The sequence below is a fragment of the Bufo gargarizans genome, chromosome 10 (assembly GCF_014858855.1).
Source record: "Bufo gargarizans isolate SCDJY-AF-19 chromosome 10, ASM1485885v1, whole genome shotgun sequence".
Classification (NCBI taxonomy): Eukaryota; Metazoa; Chordata; class Amphibia; order Anura; family Bufonidae; genus Bufo; species Bufo gargarizans.
Genome location: NC_058089.1, coordinates 81,048,837 through 81,069,730, shown reverse-complemented (window position 1 = coordinate 81,069,730; position 20,894 = coordinate 81,048,837). Strand labels below are relative to the sequence as shown.

Below are 20,894 nucleotides of genomic sequence, written 5' to 3'. Positions count from 1 at the left end.
GCGACATGCGGATTTAGGACAAGGCTCGGGGGTGTTTTGGCGGAGTGATGGGGTGCATCTCAATGCGATTGGTATTGATCTCTGGTGTCTTGGATTGCAAGGGGGCATTGAGACTGTGTTGGGTGTTTAGGGGGACGCCCATGCTTAAAGGGAACCTGTCACCGGGATTTTGTGTATAGAGCTGAGAACATGGGTTGCTAGATGGCTGCTAGCACATCCGCAATACCCAGTCCCCATAGCTCTGTGTGCTTTTATTGTGTAAAAAAACAGATTTGATACATATGCAAATTACCCTGAGATAAGTCCTGTCCCTGACTCATCTCACATACAGGACTCATCTCAGGGTAATTTGCATATGTATCAAATCGGTATTTTTACACAATAAAAGCACACAGAGCTATGGGCACTGGGTATTGCGGATGTGCTAGCGGCCATCTAGCAACCCATGTCCTCAGCTCTATACACAAAATCCAGGTGACAGGTTCCCTTTAAGGGCTCAAGCCTGTGCGTTCTTGGTGGCAGGAGGTCCTCGGAGTTGGAGGAATAACAGGTTCTTGAGGATGGGGGGGTCCATGGTTGGGGCTGGACTCCCATAGTTGGTATTTTCGGGGCAGGTTTTTTAGGTCCATCAGTGGTGCCTCCGAGCTGGCGCTCATAGGCTGGGGGCAAGATGGAGTACCCTGCGGAGGAGGGTTTAATCAAATTTATGGCTTCGAGGACCTTCCTCGTCATTAATATATGTTATACATATGTTGGGGGTGTGCTGTAATATGCTTGTTGCATATGGGTTGGTTGTACAGTTTTCTGCAAAGTTAAAATATGTAATAATAAAACGGCTGCTGTGGCCGATTCAATCCAACCTGGTGTACGTGTCGTTATTTTGGGCTTGGAGGGAGTGGGGTACAGGGTTAGAAGCGGGGTAGCCAATACCTGCGTCATGCAAAAGTTTTTTTATTTCAGCTTTTAACAAGTGTCCCTGCTAAGCCCCTGCCAGCCAGGAGTGCCAGTCACAGAAGGAAAGCACCTCTGATACAAGCAGGGCGCTTTAGGACCCAGACAGAAGCACACTCCTTCAGGCATGGACGAGGTAGCTCCTCCATGGCAGGTGCAGGGATGGAGAGGCTGCTGTGAGAGCAGGACAGGAGGGGCATGGCTGCCAATAGCAGGGAAACCGGGCAGATCTGCTTAAGGGCTCTTTCACATCTGCGTTATAGTCTTCCGGCATAGAGTTCCGTAGTCGGGGCTCTATGCCGGAAGAATACTGATCAGGATTTTCCTAATGCATTCTGAATGGACAGTCCGTCCTTCAGGATGCATCAGGATGTCTTCCGTTCCGGAACGGAACGTTTTTTGGCCGCAGCAAATAGCGCAGCATGCTGCGCTTTTTGCTCCGGCCAAAAATCCGGAACACTTGCCGCAAGCCCGGATCCGGAATGAATGCCCATTGAAAGGCATTGATCCGGATCCGGCCTTAAGCTAAACGTCGTTTCGGCGCATTGCCGGATGCGACGTTTAGCTTTTTCTCAATGGTTACCATGGCTGCCGGGACGCTAAAGTCCTGTTTGCCATGGTAAAGTGCAGTGGGGAGCGGGGAGCAGCATACTTACCATCCGTGCGGCTCCCGGGGCGCTCCAGAGTGACGTCAGGGCGCCCCCATCCATGCGCATGGGGCGCCCTGACGTCATTCTGGAGCGCCCCGGGAGCCGCACGGATGGTAAGCATGCTGCTCCCCCACTCCCCACTACTACTATGGCAACCAGGACTTTAATAGCGTCCTGGGTGCCATAGTAACACTGAAAGCATTTTGAAGACGGATCCGTCTTCAAATGCTTTCAGTACACTTGCGTTTTTCCGGATCCGGCGCGTAATTCCGGCAAGTGGAGTACACGCCGGATCCGGACAACGCAAGTGTGAAAGAGGCCTTAGAAGATCTATTAGTAAGTGTAATATCTCCCTACTTTCTTTATAGTTTTAATAAGAGCTAACAGAGTCGTCAACCCCTTTAAGTTTTACTATGTTTACATAGTTTTGTTTGCAGGTTTAACACATGATGTTTTCTTACTTTTCTCTTATTTTTAGTATCGCACCATCAGAATTCCGAAGATCCGAAATTACTTCCTGTGTGCCAGTGTTGTGTTCTTCTGCATATTCTTAGTTCAAATTTTGGTTATGCCAAGGTTAGTGCCCTCAGTGTTATCACTCTACTTATTGATCACTGCCTCAGAGATCAGCTAATCACCCCTCACACAACGAATGGCCAGCATGGTATTCACGGCTGTGCAGTGTCCACCACAGCAGAAGCTTGGGCACAGCTGGCTAACGCCTTCATATCCTTCTTATATGGATGGCTTAAAGGGTTTTCCCATCTCAGCCTTTCATGGCTCAGATCAGAATAACCCATGTAAGGCACAGCCAGGGGTGACCGAAGTTGTGAAAGCAGCCGCTTAGCTGTTTGAGTAACTGCAGATCCCCCTTTTGAACAAAATGTATTTGCCAAGACTCTCAAAACTGTGTGCTGTCCGCATCTTTTCCGGCCCCATTGAAAATGAATGGGTCCGGATCCATTTTGCGGACGTGTGAATAGACCCTGAGGGTGTTACGCAGCTATTAGCAGCCGCCGGTAGTGATTGCAGTTTATCACAAATTAGACTTGCAACCCGAAACCAACGCAAGTCCAGGTACAGCCGGCAATTGGCAACGAATTGCAAGCTCTGCCCGATAACGTGCTGTAAGCACCTAAGGCCTCGTTCACATTTCTGTTTTTCACTGACATGTGCTGTCTGCATTTTCCGCGGAAGGCACACTTACCCATTGATTTTAATGTGTTTGTTCACACATCAGTAGTATTTAATGACCATGGGGCAGTGTAGAAATCAGACATGCACTGCATTGGCCCGTGATGCAGACCAAACACGCCCGATGAAGTCTATGGGTCTGTGAAAATCACGGACACAACACGGATGGCTTCTGTATTTGGTCCGTTTTTTAATGATAGGAGATGCTCTAGAAATAAATTTTCCACTGAGCAACGTCCGTGGAATATAGATGACACATGGAGGGCAAAAAATGGACACGCGCACCAAACACGGATCCTTCGTGGACATCTTCACGGATGAATTTTTTCCACAAATGTAAAACAGATACGGAAATGTGAAGTGTTTTTTCTCCCTTCATACACTGATCGTTGCTTTAGGACAGAGAGCTCCTGTATGCACTGACTTCCTTCATGTCCTCTACAGGAGTGTGAAGCTGGGGGTTTCGTTTGCTGTGGTGTTCGTATTAATCCTTTGCGCACTACTAATCTGCTATGCAGACAAGGGCGTGGTAAGTTTATATGTGGGAAACCGTTTCTAAAGGAAACCTAAAGTCTGCAGGCCTTTGACTCTGTTACAGTAATCACGTTTTATGTATTTGCCAGCGTTTCTGTGACGAGAGTTCGCCCATGTCACATGTCTTATGTTCAATAGCTGAAAATGTGGAGACGAAACCACTAGTGCGAGTTCTTTTAGCAGCGCTGACCATTGGAGCCCTGCTGGTGATTGCCATTCTTAATCTGGTAAGCCATGGTAATGGAATCCGTAATTCTGCGTTCCACCTGGTAATGAGTCTATAGCGCTGACGAGTCTTATGTTTCCAGCCTCTAGATGACGCTCTACAGAACTGCAATGGGTCGAGCCCAGAAACAGATGCTTGTCAAAGTATACCTGTGAGTTTAATTTACTGATGTTTGTATATACAGTATATATATATATATATTTAGACTCTTTGGCCCACATTTACTAAGCTGATGTATGCCAAATCTGAACATACACCTGTGACTTTTCTCATCGCTCACCAGTTTTTAAAAAGTGAAGAAAAGAGGGTGTTTTCTTCAAACTGAAAAAGTTTTTTTCAAGATTTTTGAACTGATGACCTATCCTCTGGATGGGTCATCAGTATCTGATTGGCGGGGGCCCGACACCCGGGACCCTCACAGGTCAACTGTCTGAGAAAGCAACGACACTCGCAGTAGCGCCGCAGCCTTCTCACAGTTGTTCCTGAGCCGAGTGACGTCACGTTCATCGGTCACGTGGCCTAGGCGCAGCTCAGATCCATAGACGTGAATGGCGCTGAGTGCCATACCAAGCTCAGCCGCTGTACAATGGGCGGCGCTGTGCTTGGTGAGCAGAGAAGGCTGCAGCGCTACTCTATCGCCGGTGCCTTCAAATAGTGCTGATCGGCAGGGGTCCCAGGTGTCAGACTCCCACCGATCAGATACTGATGATGTATCCCAAATGCACCAAATTTATTAACAGGCATGTCATTTTAATATATTTGATGCAAATAATTTGAGATATCGCCTTTCCTAAAGACTAGTTTCACACTAGCTTTTCTCATATGCGTCGGGCTGTTCTCCGGAGCGGTATTTGTGTGGCCGATTTTTGGCATATTTCCGAAATGTGGCTGGTCCGCATTATAATGGGGCCGGTTGGCATCCATGTAGAGTCTGGCAGTGCTGGATACAGAGAGATTGGTTAGGCTGTTCTCTGCCGAAACAGCCTGTCATATGTGAGAAACACTAGTGTGAAACGCAAGGAAGCTGGCGTAGATATAAGGCTGTTAGGCGCCGATGGTGGATGCGCCTAAGTTATGCAGTGGCAGGCCCCTCTACATAACTAAGGCGCATCAAGCGCCAGCGCAGGGGTATAAATGGCCCCATAAAAGTTTATTTTTATTGTCATTTAAAAGTCACTAAGCAGATCTCATCTTTATTTTCCAGTATTATATCTACTGCTGTATTTTGGGCTTCATTGCATGTTCTGTATTCCTACGAATGAGCTTCGAACTTAAGATGCTCCTGTTATCAGCCGCCTTCATCGTGTACAACGTGATCATCTTCCATACGCACTCAGACTTGTTCAGGGGAGCCTTCCCAACCAAAAGGTAGGATGGCTTCTGTGTGCGCGGTGTGCGCTGTTGTGTGTCTTCTCCGTATGCCAGTTCTCTAGTCTACAGTTTTGCACAAAAGATTTTCTATGATTTTTATTAGAAACTGGATTAAATTATATCTCAAATCTATACCAGCCTTGGTAAATAACCCCCATTTTTCTAGGAATCGAAGCTCAATTTCTCTCACGGCTTTAAACTGCAAACCTCATGTCCAGCTGCTCAGGTTTCTTTATTATGTAGCAGACTCTCCTTAACCCCTTGGATACCAGAGTTTTTTTTGTTTTTGCATTTTCATTTTTCTTTCCTGTCTTTACGGAGCCATAGCTTTCTTTCAGTTAAGGCTACTTTCACACTAGCGTTCGGGCGGATCCGTTCTGAACGGATCCGCTCATAATAATGCAGACGGAGGCTCCGTTCAGAACGGATCCGTCTGCATTATTTTTAGCATAGAACAGCTAAGTGTGAAAATAGCCTAGTACGGATCCGTCCAGACTTTCAATGTAAAGTCAATGGGGGACGGATCCGCTTGAAGATTGAGCCACATTGTGGCATCTTCAAACGGATCCGTCCCCATTGACTTACATTGAAAGTCTGGACGGATCCGCACGGATCCGCACGCCTCCGAACGGCCAGGCGGACACCCGAACGCTGCAAGCAGCGTTCAGCTGTCCGCCTGTCCGTGCGGAGGCGAGCAGAGCGGAGGCTGAACGCCGCCAGACTGATGCAGTCTGAGCGGATCCGCCTCCATTCAGACTGCATCAGGGCTGGACGGCTGCGTTCGGGTCCGCTCGTGAGCTCCTTCAAACGGAGCTCACGAGCGGACCAGCGAACGCTAGTGTGAAAGCAGCCTTACCTAGCTGTATGAGGGCTTGTTTTTTTACAGGACAAGTTGTACTTTCTAATGCCACCATTTAATATGGCCTTTCACTGAATACAATAATGGAGGTATATGTCTCAATTTAAGGATTATATCATGGCTGAAACTAAGAGGCGCTAAAAACAATTACTTTATTACTTAATTGATTAAAAATTGGGGGGAACAATTATGTCAATATCAAAAACACAGACCAAAAAAGAACCGCACCAAAGTACAGTATGAACTGGTAAACTGTGTAACAATTGGCTGGTAATCGCCACAACAGTAATTCTGTGCGGATCCACAAAAATCTGGGACAGTAATATAGAGCAGTGTGGGAGAAAAACAGTGGTAATAGAGTGTGAACTACCTGTATATACCACTTGAAACCAGGGCTGCTGGTCAATTGTTATCAGTAGTCGGCCCAGGGAAAATAAAACCGCACTAACTAACTGCCCCTGACTAAATTATAACTCCCACAAAAGGGGCTCGACGCGTTTCTTCACTGAGATTCATCAGGAGCGAAATTCACTAGTGCACAATGTGAGAATAATAGAACGCTGCCACACTGGTGATGTGTGACAGCGTATCGGCGCTATGTCGGCCGTGAAGCGGCTGCTGACATGCCGGTATAAATAGGGGAAATAGACACGCCCCCAACAAGGGCTGGGCGGATGTGCAGCCAATGGGAAGCCAAGCGGGGAGGATCTCCGCTCGTTCACCCGCCAAGATACCACACAGCTACACATATAGTTACTCCGTCTCAGTCCTATTTGGAAGTAAGTGCAGGGGATTTTCTTTCACGGGTAGTGAATATCCTGCAGCAGCAGGGAATAGACAGGGGAGCAAGAACAATGATTTCAAGCGGTGACAAAAACATGGAAAAAATGGGATGTCGCCAAGTGTGAAAAAACAATAAACGTGACACCTTATTGAAAAAACAACAAAGGCTGCATATGGAAATGTGTAGGAATAGATGTGCCATTAGCATAAATAATATACACCAGGTGGCCAAGATGTATAATGGCTCCCGTGTGTCACCTATGTTATATAGCATGCAATGAGGGGGAAAAACACCATTCCATCACAGTTTTACGGGTTTTGTCCCTACGGCGTTCCTTATGCGGCAAAACGGACCTGTGCACGTTATTCTCTGGGTCATTACAATTACAACAATACTACATACTTTTATTTTATTTTTTTGTGTTTTAATGCTAAAAAAAAAAACATTGAAAAAATATTCTCACACCCAGAAACTTTTTATAGTTATGTCTACCGAGTTGTGTGGGACGATCTGTAGTTTTTATTGATACCATTTTGGTGTATGTGTGACTTTTCAATCACATTTTATGAATTTTTTTGCGGTGAAGTGATAGAAAAATTGTGAATTGTTACTTCATTCGCCGTATGGGAATAATATTTTTTATATTTTAATAGTACGGGAGTTTTCGGACACCGCGAATATCACTGTAGTGTGAAGTTTTAACTTCTTCCATAAATTACACCCGAAAGCCAAATATCCCTAACTTTTTGTGAGTAGTGTGTATGTGTGTGTATGTATATACAGACGTGGACAAAATTGTTGGTACCCTTTGGTCAATGAAAGAAAAAGTCACAATGGTCACAGAAATAACTTTAATCTGACAAAAGTAATAATAAATTAAAATTCTATAAATGTTAACCAATGAAAGTCAGACATTGTTTTTCAACCATGCTTCAACAGAATTATGTAAAAAAATAAACTCATGAAACAGGCATGGACAAAAATGATGGTACCCCTAGAAAACACAGAACATAATGTGACCAAAGGGACATGTTAATTCAAGGTGTGTCCACTAATTAGCATCACAGGTGTCTACAACCTTGTAATCAGCCATTGGGCCTATATATATGGCTCCAGGTAATCACTGTGTTGTTTGGTGATATGGTGTGTACCACACTCGACATGGACCAGAGGAAGCAAAGGAAAGAGCTGTCTCAAGAGATCAGAAAGAAAATTATAGACAAGCATGTTAAAGGTAAAGGCTATAAGACCATCTCCAAGCAACTAGATGTTCCTGTGAGTACAGTTGCACATATTATTCATAAGTTTAAGATCCATGGGACTGTAGCCAACCTCCCTGGACGTGGCCGCAGGAGGAAAATTGATGACAAATCTAAGAGACGGATAATCCGAATGGTAACAAAAGAGCCTAGAAAGACTTCTAAAGAGATTCAAGGTGAACTTCATGCTCAAGGAACATCAGTGTCAGATCGCACCATCCGTCGTTGTTTGAGCCAAAGTGGACTACATGGGAGACGACCAAGGAGGACACCATTGTTGAAAACGAATCATAAAAAAGCAAGACTGGAATATGCCAAACTACATGTTGACAAGCCACAAAGCTTCTGGGAGAATGTCCTGTGGACAGATGAGACAAAAATCGAAGTTTTTGCCAAGGCACATCAGCTGTATGTTCACAGACGAAAAAATGAAGCATATCAAGAAAAGAACACTGTCCCTACTGTGAAACATGGAGGAGGCTCTGTTATGTTCTGGGGCTGCTTTGCTGCGTCTGGCACAGGGTGTCTTGAATCTGTGCAGGGTACAATGAAATCTCAAGACTATCAAGGAATTCTAGAGAGAAATGTACTAGCCAGTGTCAGAAAGCTTGGTCTCAGTCGCAGGTCATGGGTCTTGCAACAGGACAATGACCCAAAACACACCGCTAAAAACACCCAAGAATGGCTAAGAGGAAAAAATTGGACTATTCTAAAGTGGCCTTCTATGAGCCCTGACCTCAATCCTATTGAGCATCTTTGGAAGGAGCTGAAACATGCAGTCTGGAAAAGGCACCCTTCAAACCGGACACAACTGGAGCAGTTTGCTCATGAGGAGTGGGCCAAAATACCTGCTGAGAGGTGCAGATGTCTCATTGACAGTTACAGGAAGCGTTTGATTGCAGTGATTGCCTCAAAAGGTTGCGCAACAAAATATTAAGTTAGGGGTACCATCATTTTTGTCCATGCCTGTTTCATGAGTTTATTTTTTTACATAATTCTGTTGAAGCATGGTTGAAAAACAATGTCTGACTTTCATTGGTTAACATTTATAGAATTTTAATTTATTATTACTTTTGTCAGATTAAAGTTATTTCTGTGACCATTGTGACTTTTTCTTTCATTGACCAAAGGGTACCAACAATTTTGTCCACGTCTGTATATATATATATACACACACACACATCGGTATATAATGTTATATTATGTTATAAATCATACTTTCAAATTGTAATTTCAGTAATTCTGGGATCCTGAAAGACCTGCAGCAGATGTCCTGCTTTTACCTTTCTTTATTCTACGTGACACTCGTCTTATTGGCGAGGCAGGTAAGAAAACGTTAAAATGATAATTTATTAGTTCTGTGATGTCCTGGACTTGCTGTAAATCTGCCTCACAAATCCAATCACTTCTTGAATGGCACTGCACTTTGATCCGGTGAGGGACGTTGTGAGCGGGAGACCCCCTCTATGTTGTCAGTGCCTCCGGCTTAGATGAAACAGCGGCCAGGCTCCTTATGGCCGCGCTCATCAGTTACACCAGCTGGTGGCTACCATTGTAATTCTACAGGTAATGTATGTGAAAGGAAAGCTGGGGGGATATTAGCGTAGGCTGCCCATATACATTCATTATTCATACCTCTAATGCCAAGTCTCCATCCATGTGAAGTATATAGCATTGCCTCTGTTTCTAGGTTGACTATTACTCTAGGCTAGATTGTTTGTGGAAGAAGAAATTCAGGAAGGAAGATGAGGAGATTGAAACGATGGAGAATCTAAATCGTCTTCTACTAGAGAATGTACTTCCCGCACACGTGGCTGCATATTTCATTGTGGACAACAAAATGAATGAGGTAAAGACTCTACTTGTTAAACATGAATTAGTGAAGTGACCCCAGCCGCTGGTAAACCAGACATACTGGTTGGTAGGGCTCCTCATGCTGATTAAAACTATGCCTTTCTTTTGTCTGTATGCTAAACAGCTGCAGATAAATCAGCATTTTTTGTTATATGCAAATGAGATGTTGGAGCACCAGGAGGCGGGGCTGAGTCCTTTGAACACTGCTTTGTAACACCCCCTGTGCTTGACAGGGCTAGACGTGCTGAGGGCGGAGCTGTGTCCTGGCATGTACATATCATATACACTATGTACTATAGCTTCACCACACTGAGATCTGCTCAGAAAGCTAATCTACATATCACTGCTTTATTCACAGGCACAATGTATGATTATAAAGACACCAGTGATGTGTCCGCTTTCTGAGCATAGGAAAAAACATGCGTCTCTATGTGGTAATCCGGTAGCTTTATAATAAGTGTACGATTTTGCATGTAGAGATCCCAGGTTTGAATCTATGATTATAAAGACGTCAGCAATATTTATTAGGTTTTTAAGCCTAAAAACATACCGTAATTCTCAATATGATAGGGATATAGATGGGTTGAATGTGGAAGAAAGAAAATATCTGAAGAAAAAAAACTGAAAATCTCCCCCAGGATTCAAACCTGGGATCTCTACATGCAAAAGCATGCACTTACCATGAGCTGTATCATTGCCACAAAGAGCAGAATGTCTTTTCTATGCTCATCAGCTAACACATAATACTGCTGTCTTTATTATCATATATTTTGCTTGTGAATAAGGCCTCATTCACACGTCGATCAGTGATTTCCATCAGTGATTTTTGAGACAAAACCAGGTGAGACTCTAAACACAGAACAGGAGCAGATCTTTCCCTTATACCTTATGTCTATGGAGGCTCCAATCCTGGTTTTGGCTCAGAATCCCTGATGGAAATCACTGATCAAACACTGACGTCTGAATGAGGCTTAAAGCAGTAATATGCATACTAGCTTTCTGAGCAGATCTCACTGTGGTAGAGCTGTGGTACATAGAGTATATGATATGAAGATGCTTGGACACAGCTCTGCCCTCAGCATGTCTAGTCCTGTCAAGCAAAGGGAGGGGGAGGTGCAGCTCACAGGGGTGGTTACAAATCAGTGCTCAAAAAATTAGCCCCCCTCCTGGTGCTCCAACTTCTCATTTGCATATGAATAAAACACAGATTTCTTTGCCGCTATTTAGCATACAGACACAAGAAAGGTATAGTGTTAATCAGCATGATCAACCCTACCAGGCAGTATGTCTGGTTTAATAGGGTTGATCCTGGGGACAGAGCAGCTTTAAATTAGAAGATAGAACCTTTTTTTATTTACTTACAGAAATTAGCATTTTTCTGTTTCAAGGCCCTTTTCTCAGTGACGACAAGCAGTGCAGCATCTGACAAATTATTATCATTTAGTCAGACAGAAAATTACTAATATTAGTGATGCGTTTACCCTACCTGGAAACTAATAAATCTGCTGTTTTGGATAATTATTTACCCTATACCGAGTCTAGTTCTCACAGCATTAAAGGGGTTGTCTGGCTTGTAAATAAAACTTCCCCCAGTCAGCAATTATGGTCAAACACTGAAAGGATATGCTGCATACTCCTCTGTTTTATCCCCTGCCGCTTCCAGCACTGACACACAAATCCTCCGTCAGGCTGTATATCTGTATACTCCATCACTGCTGTAGGAGCGCAGTGATTGGCTGCAGAGGTATCTGGGGTATATGTGGACATGTCATTGCTGCAGCCAAGAAGATAAGAACTGGAGGGGATCAAAATGTGTCATCAGAAAGTGACCTATTGTTTAAATCAAGTTTTTTTATGTTTAGAATATTGAAAATAATTTTTGATGTTATTTTTAATTTTCCATGTCAATATTTATATTTAAAAAAATCCATAAAATCCTGCAGTTTTTGCACTAGCCACTAAGCCTAATAATAGGCGCCACTTCTTGGTCTGTATAGATCATTTTACTGCAGTTACCTGCATATCTGTCAGTCTAATCCTGCCTGTAAGGATATCACCTCTGTGTATAGATAAGACAGGGTTCTCCATTTACAATAGGTGATAGCTTATCTCTTCTTTCCTTGTACAATGTCCTCTGCACAGGTCACATACCATGCCTAGAAAACTCTCCTATAGAAGTCAATAAGGTCCCTCCCGACCACTGTGTCTATTGACCATGGGGCTGCCGTAAAGCAATTTAATGCTTTATAAATATTTTTAAGGACAGCTCACACAAAATGGCCGCCCCCATAATCATATTCAGGAAATAGAATTTAAAAATCTGCAATTAGAAAATAAAAACAGATAAGAAAACAAGGATAGAGGCTACTATATGGTTCTAACTGGCAGGTAACATGTTTGGTGACACATTTCCTTTAACGTCTTGACGCAGTAGAAAAATGCTTTTAATCTGAGAGCTGGCCGCTGCTAATGATTGGAGACTGCAGTGTGAACAGAATCTTGCTTATCACTATAATTACTCATGTTGCCCATCCCTCACCACTAGGATCTCTACCACCAGTCGTATGACTGCGTCTGTGTGATGTTCGCCTCCGTGCCAGAGTTTAAGGTCTTCTACACAGAGTGTGATGTCAATAAAGAAGGCCTGGAATGCCTGCGGCTTTTAAATGAGATTATAGCCGATTTTGATGAGGTATTTTTTTTAACGATTATTTTTGCACAAATGTAGTAGATCAGTAGATTTATATAAATTTACCATAAATTAATATAATGTTATGATGTTTGTCATCCAGCTTCTAATGAAACCAAAATTCAGCGGTGTGGAGAAAATAAAGACAATTGGAAGTACGTACATGGCAGCAACAGGTCTAACGGTAACCCCTGGACAAGAAAATAACCAGGTACTCTATGTAAGGTGGAGCTTTGTCTTTTCATAAATGCAGCTGACCTGTGCGACCGGGGCATGCAGAACATTTAGGGGGTCATTTATTAAACAGAAATATACCTAAATTAGTCGTATTTCTGGCACAGATTGCAGCGCAAAGGTCCTTTTCTCCCCAATCTACGACCTCTCCCCAGTAACGCTAGGTCTAAAAAAGTGGCATGGCATGGGTGGGAAAGGGGACGGGCCATCAGACCCGTGTAATTTACCATTTTCTACTCCAGTTTTAGGCATAGAAAATGTTCTAAATGTAAGACCGCTAGGAAGCTGGGTTACATGTAGAAGCGGAGGAGGATCTGACGAAGTTATGGAGAGGACAGCACCTCTGCTTTAAGTTTGGCAGATCCACCACCAGCTTAGAGCTTTATTAAGGCTGGCGTCTAGAACAATGGTCTAAATAAATGTGGCACTTAGTATTTATGCAGGAAATCCTGTCCAAGCAAATACTCAGGGAAAGGTGTCAACGGGTCTCAATATCTGTCTGGGTCAAGAAGGAAGAATTGGGACCTATAACCAAGAATATAATACTAAACCCATTGTCAACAAACTACTCACTGACGTGTGTTACTAAAATGTTTTGGGGCAGATTGATCAATGTCTAAACTTGATATTTAAGCAGACGCGGCACCAATTTTACTAGCAGAAAAAAGGGACGGGCAACTAATTACATTTTCTGCCACTGTTCAAAGTAAGACCTAGGTACGCCCGATCCATACATATGGCGTGAGTTACAGGTGATGAATCCGGCACATGCTGCATACGGGAGGGATACACCTTTCACAAGGTGCGTCAGTATTCAGACTCTCCCCCCATTGTGTTACCTTCTTCAGAACCTGTAGGGCTAGGTTTATTTTTTCTCTACAATGAGAGCAGTGGTGACTATACAAAAGAGAGACATTTCCACCAATTTCAGCATTTCTCAGACTCATCGTTTTGATCCAGGGGAAGGAAAACCAAAACCCCTCAGAAAATAATTTCTTTCTTACCCTACAAAGCTTGTCAGACAGGTTATCTTTTCATTGTACCCTCATTATGTTGCAGACAGCCCAGGAAAGGGGAGTGGAGGATGGGAGTGGTAGTTTTTGGTCCTGACTATGGTAGTAGCATTTAGAGTGGCAGTCCCCCGGGGGCCGCACAGTGATCGTAGGGCATACCCATTCTTCCCTCGCGGCACACCCTGGTCTTGGGGCTCCTACCTGGTGGTGATTGGGGTGTCCTTGATGTAACTGAAGTGTTTTTGTAGGGTGCAAGGCAGGCGTGTGGATGCAGTGGTCAGCGGATAATGGCGGGGATATCAATAGTCTTTACAGAAGATTGACCTCACTACAGCTTACCCTTTTCAGTGACCCTGTTCTGGGGTACTGCAATTACACCTCTGACTACTCTTACTGTGAAGAACCCCTTCCTGAGGTGATGATGGGAACACATCTGTTCTAAATGTAAATTATTTTCCCCACATCCATCAACATTTCTCTTTTGAACAATTTATGGCCCAATTCCTTCTACCGGCCTTTATGTATCAAATAAAGTTATCAAGGTCAAGGCGACTTTTTTCTAATCTGAACAAGTCCGTTTAATTTTCCAGCCTCCCATTCAATATATTGAAATGAATAGCCACCATTTTTAAAACTAAGTTATAAAACATTTTGCTTAACCCCTTCAAGACCCTACAATTTTCCAATTTAGCATTTTAGTTTTTTTTACTTCCTGTCTTCCTGAAGACATAGCTTTTTAATTTTTTTGTTCACATAGCATAGTATGAGGGCTTGTTTTTTGCGGGACAAGTTGTACTTTCAAATGGCCCCATTTAATGTTACACATGGTATAGAGGGAAGCTGGAAACATAATTCTAAATAGGATGCAATTGAAAAATAAAGCACAATTCTGCCACAGTTTTATGGGATTAGTTTTTTCTCTACACAATAAAAGCATTTTCCAGGTCAGTACGATTACAGCGATACAAATTTTTTATTGTTTTTCTTGTGTTTTAATACTAATAAAAAATAAACTTCATAATATTTTTTCTTTGCATCGCCATATTCTGACCCCTATAACGTTATATTTCTGTCTACAAAGCTGTGTGATGACTCATTTTTTCCAGGTTGATCTGCAGTTTTTATTGATACCATTTTGGAGCGTGTATGACTTTTGATCACTTTCTAAAAACTACAAATTGGCCATTTTTTTTTCAGATTTATGGCGTTCACCATACGAGATAAATACGTTTATATTTAAATAGTATGAGCATTTTGGGACATGCAGGTGCTATTTTTAATTTTTTTTTATATAGGGATTTGAATTTTTATATTTTATTTTTTTTAAACTTCAGACACTACCCATGCTAGAAGTTATGAATGAATTGCCAGAGGTCTGCAATGAAGGTCCAGATGAGTGTTACCAGTTGGAGGTGTGTCCCTGTACAATCTGACACTGGCAGTACAAATTAAATAGTATCATACTATACAGGGACAGACAACTAGAGTTTGGATTTAAAGGGATTGACCACATTAACTAGAAATGTTCCCATGCTTTAGAATGCTTTAAAATAAAACAAAAAAGAAACAAAAATAAAAAAAACATACAAGTTTCTCCTGCGCTGATAATGGAGCAGAAGAAAGGTGGATATACAATATTTTTTCATTTTAAAGCATTCCGTAGCATGGGGAAAATTGCTAGTTAACTTGGACAGCCCCTTTAAATCTATGTCTATGTTGGGGAATTGGAGCTCTATATCAGACCAAACACTACTGTAGAGATACAAGAAATGAAACACTACAGAATTTCACATCAAATAATCACATTGTGTTAAATGCTGGATGTTCGTTTTCAAGTACGTTGACACCTTTGAGCAGCGTCCATCTCTCCTAAATCCTGTTGACTGTCTTGGGATGTCACATTTCCTACGTCTCCCATAGGACCAGGAAAAAAAGAACGCACAGATAGGAATCACTGTGGAATATGCCATGGCGCTAATGCAAAAGCTGGATGGAATCAATAGGCATTCTTTTAATAACTTTCGCCTGCGTGTAGGTGAGTTGTTGAATCCTTAGGATAAAAAGAAGAAAATAACGGAATTAGTATTACGCTACTAAGGGCGCATTTACACCAACAGATCATCTGACCAATTTCTGTCCCATCAGATTGTGTAACACAAGATCTGTGTGTAAACGGCCAATGATTGGTCAGAAAATCTGTCAGATAATCTGTTGGTGTAAATGCACCCTGAGACCTTCATTGTTACCATTGTCTACTCAAGTGTGTTTAGGTGATACCACCGTTGAGTACGTCATTTATTTCCACAGCTGGGTGTGTTTTCATGATCTCATGGGGACAGAGCTATGGCAATGGGGCACATGAAATGGGGGATGATGTGCATCGGGTAATACAATGGGTAACATCTCCTTCCTAGCAGTTTTCCATGCTTTACTGTAGGATCAAAATCAATTTTGCATTACGTTTTGATTGAAGATGTACAGTTCCTATGCAGACCTATGTGTCTCTATGGTAACAGACAACATAACCAGTGTAGTCTGATCCTTTAGTCACACTCCTTCCTACCTGTCCCCTACGTGCATCTGGTAGATTAGAACGAGGTAGGAGACCAATGGAAGAGCAAGGCAACTTTCACACTAGCATTTTTTGCGGATCCGTCATGGATCTGCAAAAACACTTCCATTACAATAAGACAACCGCATGCATCCGTCATGAACGGGTCCAGTTGTATTATGTCTTCTATAGCCATGACGGATCCGTCATGAACATAATTAAAAAGTCAATGGAGGACGGATCTGTTTTCTATTGTGCCAGATTGTGTCAGAGAAAACTGATCCGTCCCCATCGACTTACATTGTGTGTCCGGATCCGTTTGGCTCCGCTTCGTCAGGTGGACAGCAAAATGCTGCAAGCAGAGCGGAATGGAGACTGAACGGAGGCAAACTGATGCATTCTGAGCGGATCCTTTTCCATTCAGAATACATTAGAATGCAAACTGATCCGTTTTGGACCGCGTCTGAGAGCCCTGAACGGATCTCACAAACGGAAAGCCAAAACGCCAGTGTGAAAGTAGCCTCAGACTCATGGTTGGTAAAGAAGCTGTGGAAGGAGAACGATAGGTGTTAGGACACTTCTAATCAAATCACGCTTTATTTTACATTTTTGATACACTGGGACAATAAAATAAATTGTGAAGGTGGACATTGGCGGGATCATTCACGCATTCTGTAAAAGCTGTGCGTAAAGTAAAAAAGGGGCGAACAGTTTTCATTGGACGTTTTTGCTTTGAGATAGGCTCCTTGGGTAATGTCGCCTTTGTTTGGCATGCGATGGCACTGATCACAATGATGGATTTTTTTATCTTTTAGGGATAAACCACGGGCCTGTCATTGCTGGAGTGATCGGGGCTAGAAAACCACAATATGACATTTGGGGGAATACAGTGAATGTGGCCAGCAGGATGGAGAGCACAGGAGAACTTGGAAAAATCCAGGTAACATATCTGTTAGAAACTGTGACAGTTTCCGGGAAGGAGGTGCCGCAGAAAGGACACCCCTCCCCTCTGAACTGTATGGGAGATAGGTACAGCAGAAAGGACACATCCCCTGATCTGTGTGATGGAGAGAGCTGCAGCAGAAAGAACACACCCTCTGAGAAAGAACATGCTTCCTGAGCTGCCAGCTTGAAATAAATCTCGCAGAGCAACGAATGGGATCCATGTGAAGCACAGAGCTTGTTATGGCATTTATCATGTAGAGAAAGTTAATACAAGGCACTTACTAATGTATTGTTATTGTCCATATAGCCTCCTTTGCTGGCTTGATTCATTTTTCCATCACATTATACACTGCTCGTTTCCATGGTTACGACCACCCAGCAATCCAGCAAAGGTGGCCATGCTTGCACAGTATAGGAAAAAGCACTAGAATATGTGAGCCCCCGTGGTCCCAGCCACCAGATAGGTCGGCATTTTTTCCTATAGTGTGCAAGCACAACAACTGCGATGGATTGCAGGGGGGTCATAACCATGGAAACGAGCAGTGTATAATGTGATGGAAAAATGAATCCAGCCGGCAAAGGAGACAATATGGACAATCACAATACGTTAGTGAGCGCCTTCTATTATCTCTGTCTACATGATAAATGCCACTTGCTCAAGTGAGACAACCCCTTTAAGCTTGGGATAACCCCTTTAAGTATAACTCTCTAGTACCAAACTATAGTTTTGGTGGGAAAAAATCATTACATCTCATTGCAGCATCTTTTGTGAGAAGTAGTAAATGAAGGACAGGACAAGTCTTGTGGCAATATCCGCACTAACTCTCCAGTGGTATCTCTGTGTCCTTTCTTCCCAGGTGACAGAAGAGACGTGCCGTATTTTGGAAGGCTTAGGTTATTCCTGTGAGTGCCGAGGACTGATCAACGTTAAAGGGAAGGGAGAGCTCAGGACGTACTTTGTTTGCACAGACATGGCCAAATCCCAGAGCATTGCAATGAACTGACTTTGCACGTGTTATTTCTTTGTGGATTTAAAATGTTTGGAGCGTGCGTGCTGCCTAATTTTACATGAAGACTTTGCCAAGTAATTAGCTCATTCCGATGGAAGAGATGCCTTTTACTGGACCATTGGCATGGCTGTAATATCCTGCACTGGAAGTGCCGGGAGAATATTACACAAAGCGTACTACATATACAGTATTTCTTACCCAACAGTGGAATGCCAGAGGACGGGTGGTTCATACCTCAAAGTTATGACTCTGCAGGACCTTGTTTTTTTTAGAAACTCTTTCCTAGGTTGTTTCTACAGGACTGTAATTGCTTCTCTTGGAAACAGAACGCAGATGAGTAATAATGAAAGGGCCTCAACAGTGATAATACATATCAATGCCACAGGTGAACCCTTTGTTGGGAGGCAATAACAGTAGTGATCATACATAGATGTCAGCAGGTGAATGGATGCCCCGGCCGGGTAAGAACAACTTGGTGAGGTCAACAGAGAAATGAACAGTCTGCTTCCCTTAAAAGGGCTGTCCCATGACAAACACTTATCCCTTAGTTAAGTGTCTGATTGGTGGGGTCCAATCACTCTTTGGGGCCACCACCGATCATTGGAAATTAGGTGTCTGATTGGTGGGGTCCAATCATTCTTTGGGGCCACCACTGATCATGAGAAATTAGGTGTCTGATTGGTGGGGTCCAATCATTCTTTGGGGCCACCACTGATCATGAGAAATTAGGTGTCTGATTGGTGGAGTCCAATCATTCTTTGGGGCCACCACTGATCATGAGAAATTAAGTGTCTGATTGGTGGGGTCCAATCACTCTTTGGGGCCACCACTGATCATGTCTGATTGGTGGGGTCCAATCACTTTGGAACCACCACCGATCATGGGAAATTAGGTGTCTGATTGGCAGGGTCCAATCACTCTTTCGGGGCCGCTACCAATGATGAGAACAGAGATTCCATGTTCCCTCATTTGAATGGAGGGCGTTCACACTTGCACACTGCCGATCGATCTAGCTCTATGGGACTGTTGAAGATAGCTGAGTTATAGTATGATGGGTGATAATGATAACCCATTGTTTGACTGTAGGGCAAAGGAACAATGATTATGTATGAGAGATTTAATGGCGGAATGATTTTTATTTTTTTATCAAGCTTCACTGATTTTAGCTCTCAAGTCAATACAGTTGGGTGAGTATAGTACATACGACTCTATATTTACCAGTTTTATACTATTAGGCCTTATGTGCACAGCCTTACCATGGATCCTTAATAAGTCGCCCAGAGTCTGCTCTAGATTCGTATTGTACTTCTGTGTTTGCTGACTTTATACACAGAAAGCTTTAGTGGTATTATTATATTTTTTTTTTACATTTAGCATTAAGTTTGAGAAAGTTTAAAAAAAAGTTTAATTAAAAACATGCAAGCTCCAAATATATAAAAAATAGAGGGGTAAAGGGGAGGTGTATAGTATTGAAAGCCATGACTTCCCATTCACTGCCATGGAGCAAGAAATACATAGGAATTCACACAGATAAATGCGCCAACTGATGTCAAATACTTTTTAAGCTACTGTCCTTGCAGCCAGAAGAAATGTCACAGTCTGTGGTTATATTAATCAGCAGTGCTGTGGGTTAATAATGTAAGTTTATGTGTGTGTATACCGTCATGCACTTGTGTGGCAATATGCGGGCTTCCAAAAGTGTTCCCAGTAACCTCAGTGTCATGGATTGAATCAAATAAATGTGAAACAAATCAGCAGAGAACATTGGCTGGAGCCCTGGCGTGTGCCGCTCTGCAGAGCTCCAGGGTCCCCCCACACTGGTACCTCCAGTATTGCTGGTGTGCTCCTCTCCACCTGGGAGTTTACCCTCGTGATGTACAAGCAGTTTTCTATTTCATCATCGCATAAGAGTCATAACTTCTTTTTTTTGCAACCACATACGGTAACCATTTAGGGGTGGATATAATTTATAATTTTTTTTGTTTTTCATTTTTCTGGTGTTTACTGTGCAGTATAAATAACATGTAACCTGATGCGTCAGTACAGTTGGTGCAATACCAAATCCATATAGTTTTTGTATGTTTAACTACTTTTGCACAATTAAAATTTTAGCAAAAAAATATATTTGTCACCCATTACCTTTTTTTTTTTTTTTTCAGTTGACGGAGATGTGTGAGGACTTATTTTTTTTGCATGACAACTTATGGTTTTTATTGGTACCATTTTGAGGTACATATGAGTTTTTGATCACTTTTCTTTTTTCTATTTTTTTGGGAAGTGGGTTGAACAAAAATAAGCAAATCTGGCATTTTTTTTTGTTTTGTTTTTTATGGTTTTCACTGGGCACGATGAGTAACGTGGTATTTTACACTGCATGTCCATTATGGATGGGACGATACCAGTTATGTGTGGTTTTTGTTTTTTACTTTGTTCTTTTAAAAAACACATTTTAAAGGAAAAACATAGATTTTTAGATGGCAGAGCATCTGTGCAGCATTTAAACTAAAGCAGTGTAAAAAGGCGGTGCTCTAGCTGGCGTATTAGTAATCACCAACGGGTTAAATCTAAAATTGAGAGGCGGCTGGCAGATCAAGTGCTATTCTTGCCTAGGCAACCGTATGACGTGAGAAGCCGCCTATGCAGGAGAGGATTTGAGCGTTATATGGGTGTCCCAGTAAAAGTACAGAGTGATCTGCCAGATGCCAATCCGTGGAAGAGGACACCAGCAATGTTGAAGCCACCATTTCCATGACAAAACCCATAATCAAAC

At 42.7% G+C, this 20,894-nt stretch overlaps 1 protein-coding gene across 3 annotated transcripts in view; it reads left to right on the top strand.

Annotated features, from left to right (window-relative positions):
* Nucleotides 1-20,307, top strand: part of ADCY7 (adenylate cyclase 7) — a 194,241-nt gene extending 173,934 nt beyond the window's left edge. For 2 of the 3 annotated variants that reach the window (XM_044270006.1, XM_044270005.1), the window contains exons 15-26: nucleotides 2,080-2,177; nucleotides 3,240-3,324; nucleotides 3,419-3,556; nucleotides 3,638-3,706; nucleotides 4,760-4,923; nucleotides 9,066-9,153; nucleotides 9,519-9,677; nucleotides 12,228-12,374; nucleotides 12,475-12,582; nucleotides 15,539-15,653; nucleotides 16,985-17,109; nucleotides 17,972-20,307. In XM_044270006.1, the coding sequence (XP_044125941.1) occupies nucleotides 2,080-2,177; nucleotides 3,240-3,324; nucleotides 3,419-3,556; nucleotides 3,638-3,706; nucleotides 4,760-4,923; nucleotides 9,066-9,153; nucleotides 9,519-9,677; nucleotides 12,228-12,374; nucleotides 12,475-12,582; nucleotides 15,539-15,653; nucleotides 16,985-17,109; nucleotides 17,972-18,118 (1,443 nt within the window). In that variant the 3' untranslated portion in view covers nucleotides 18,119-20,307. The other variant, XM_044270007.1, reaches the window with a different exon arrangement.
* The last annotated feature ends 587 nt before the right edge of the window (nucleotides 20,308-20,894 follow it).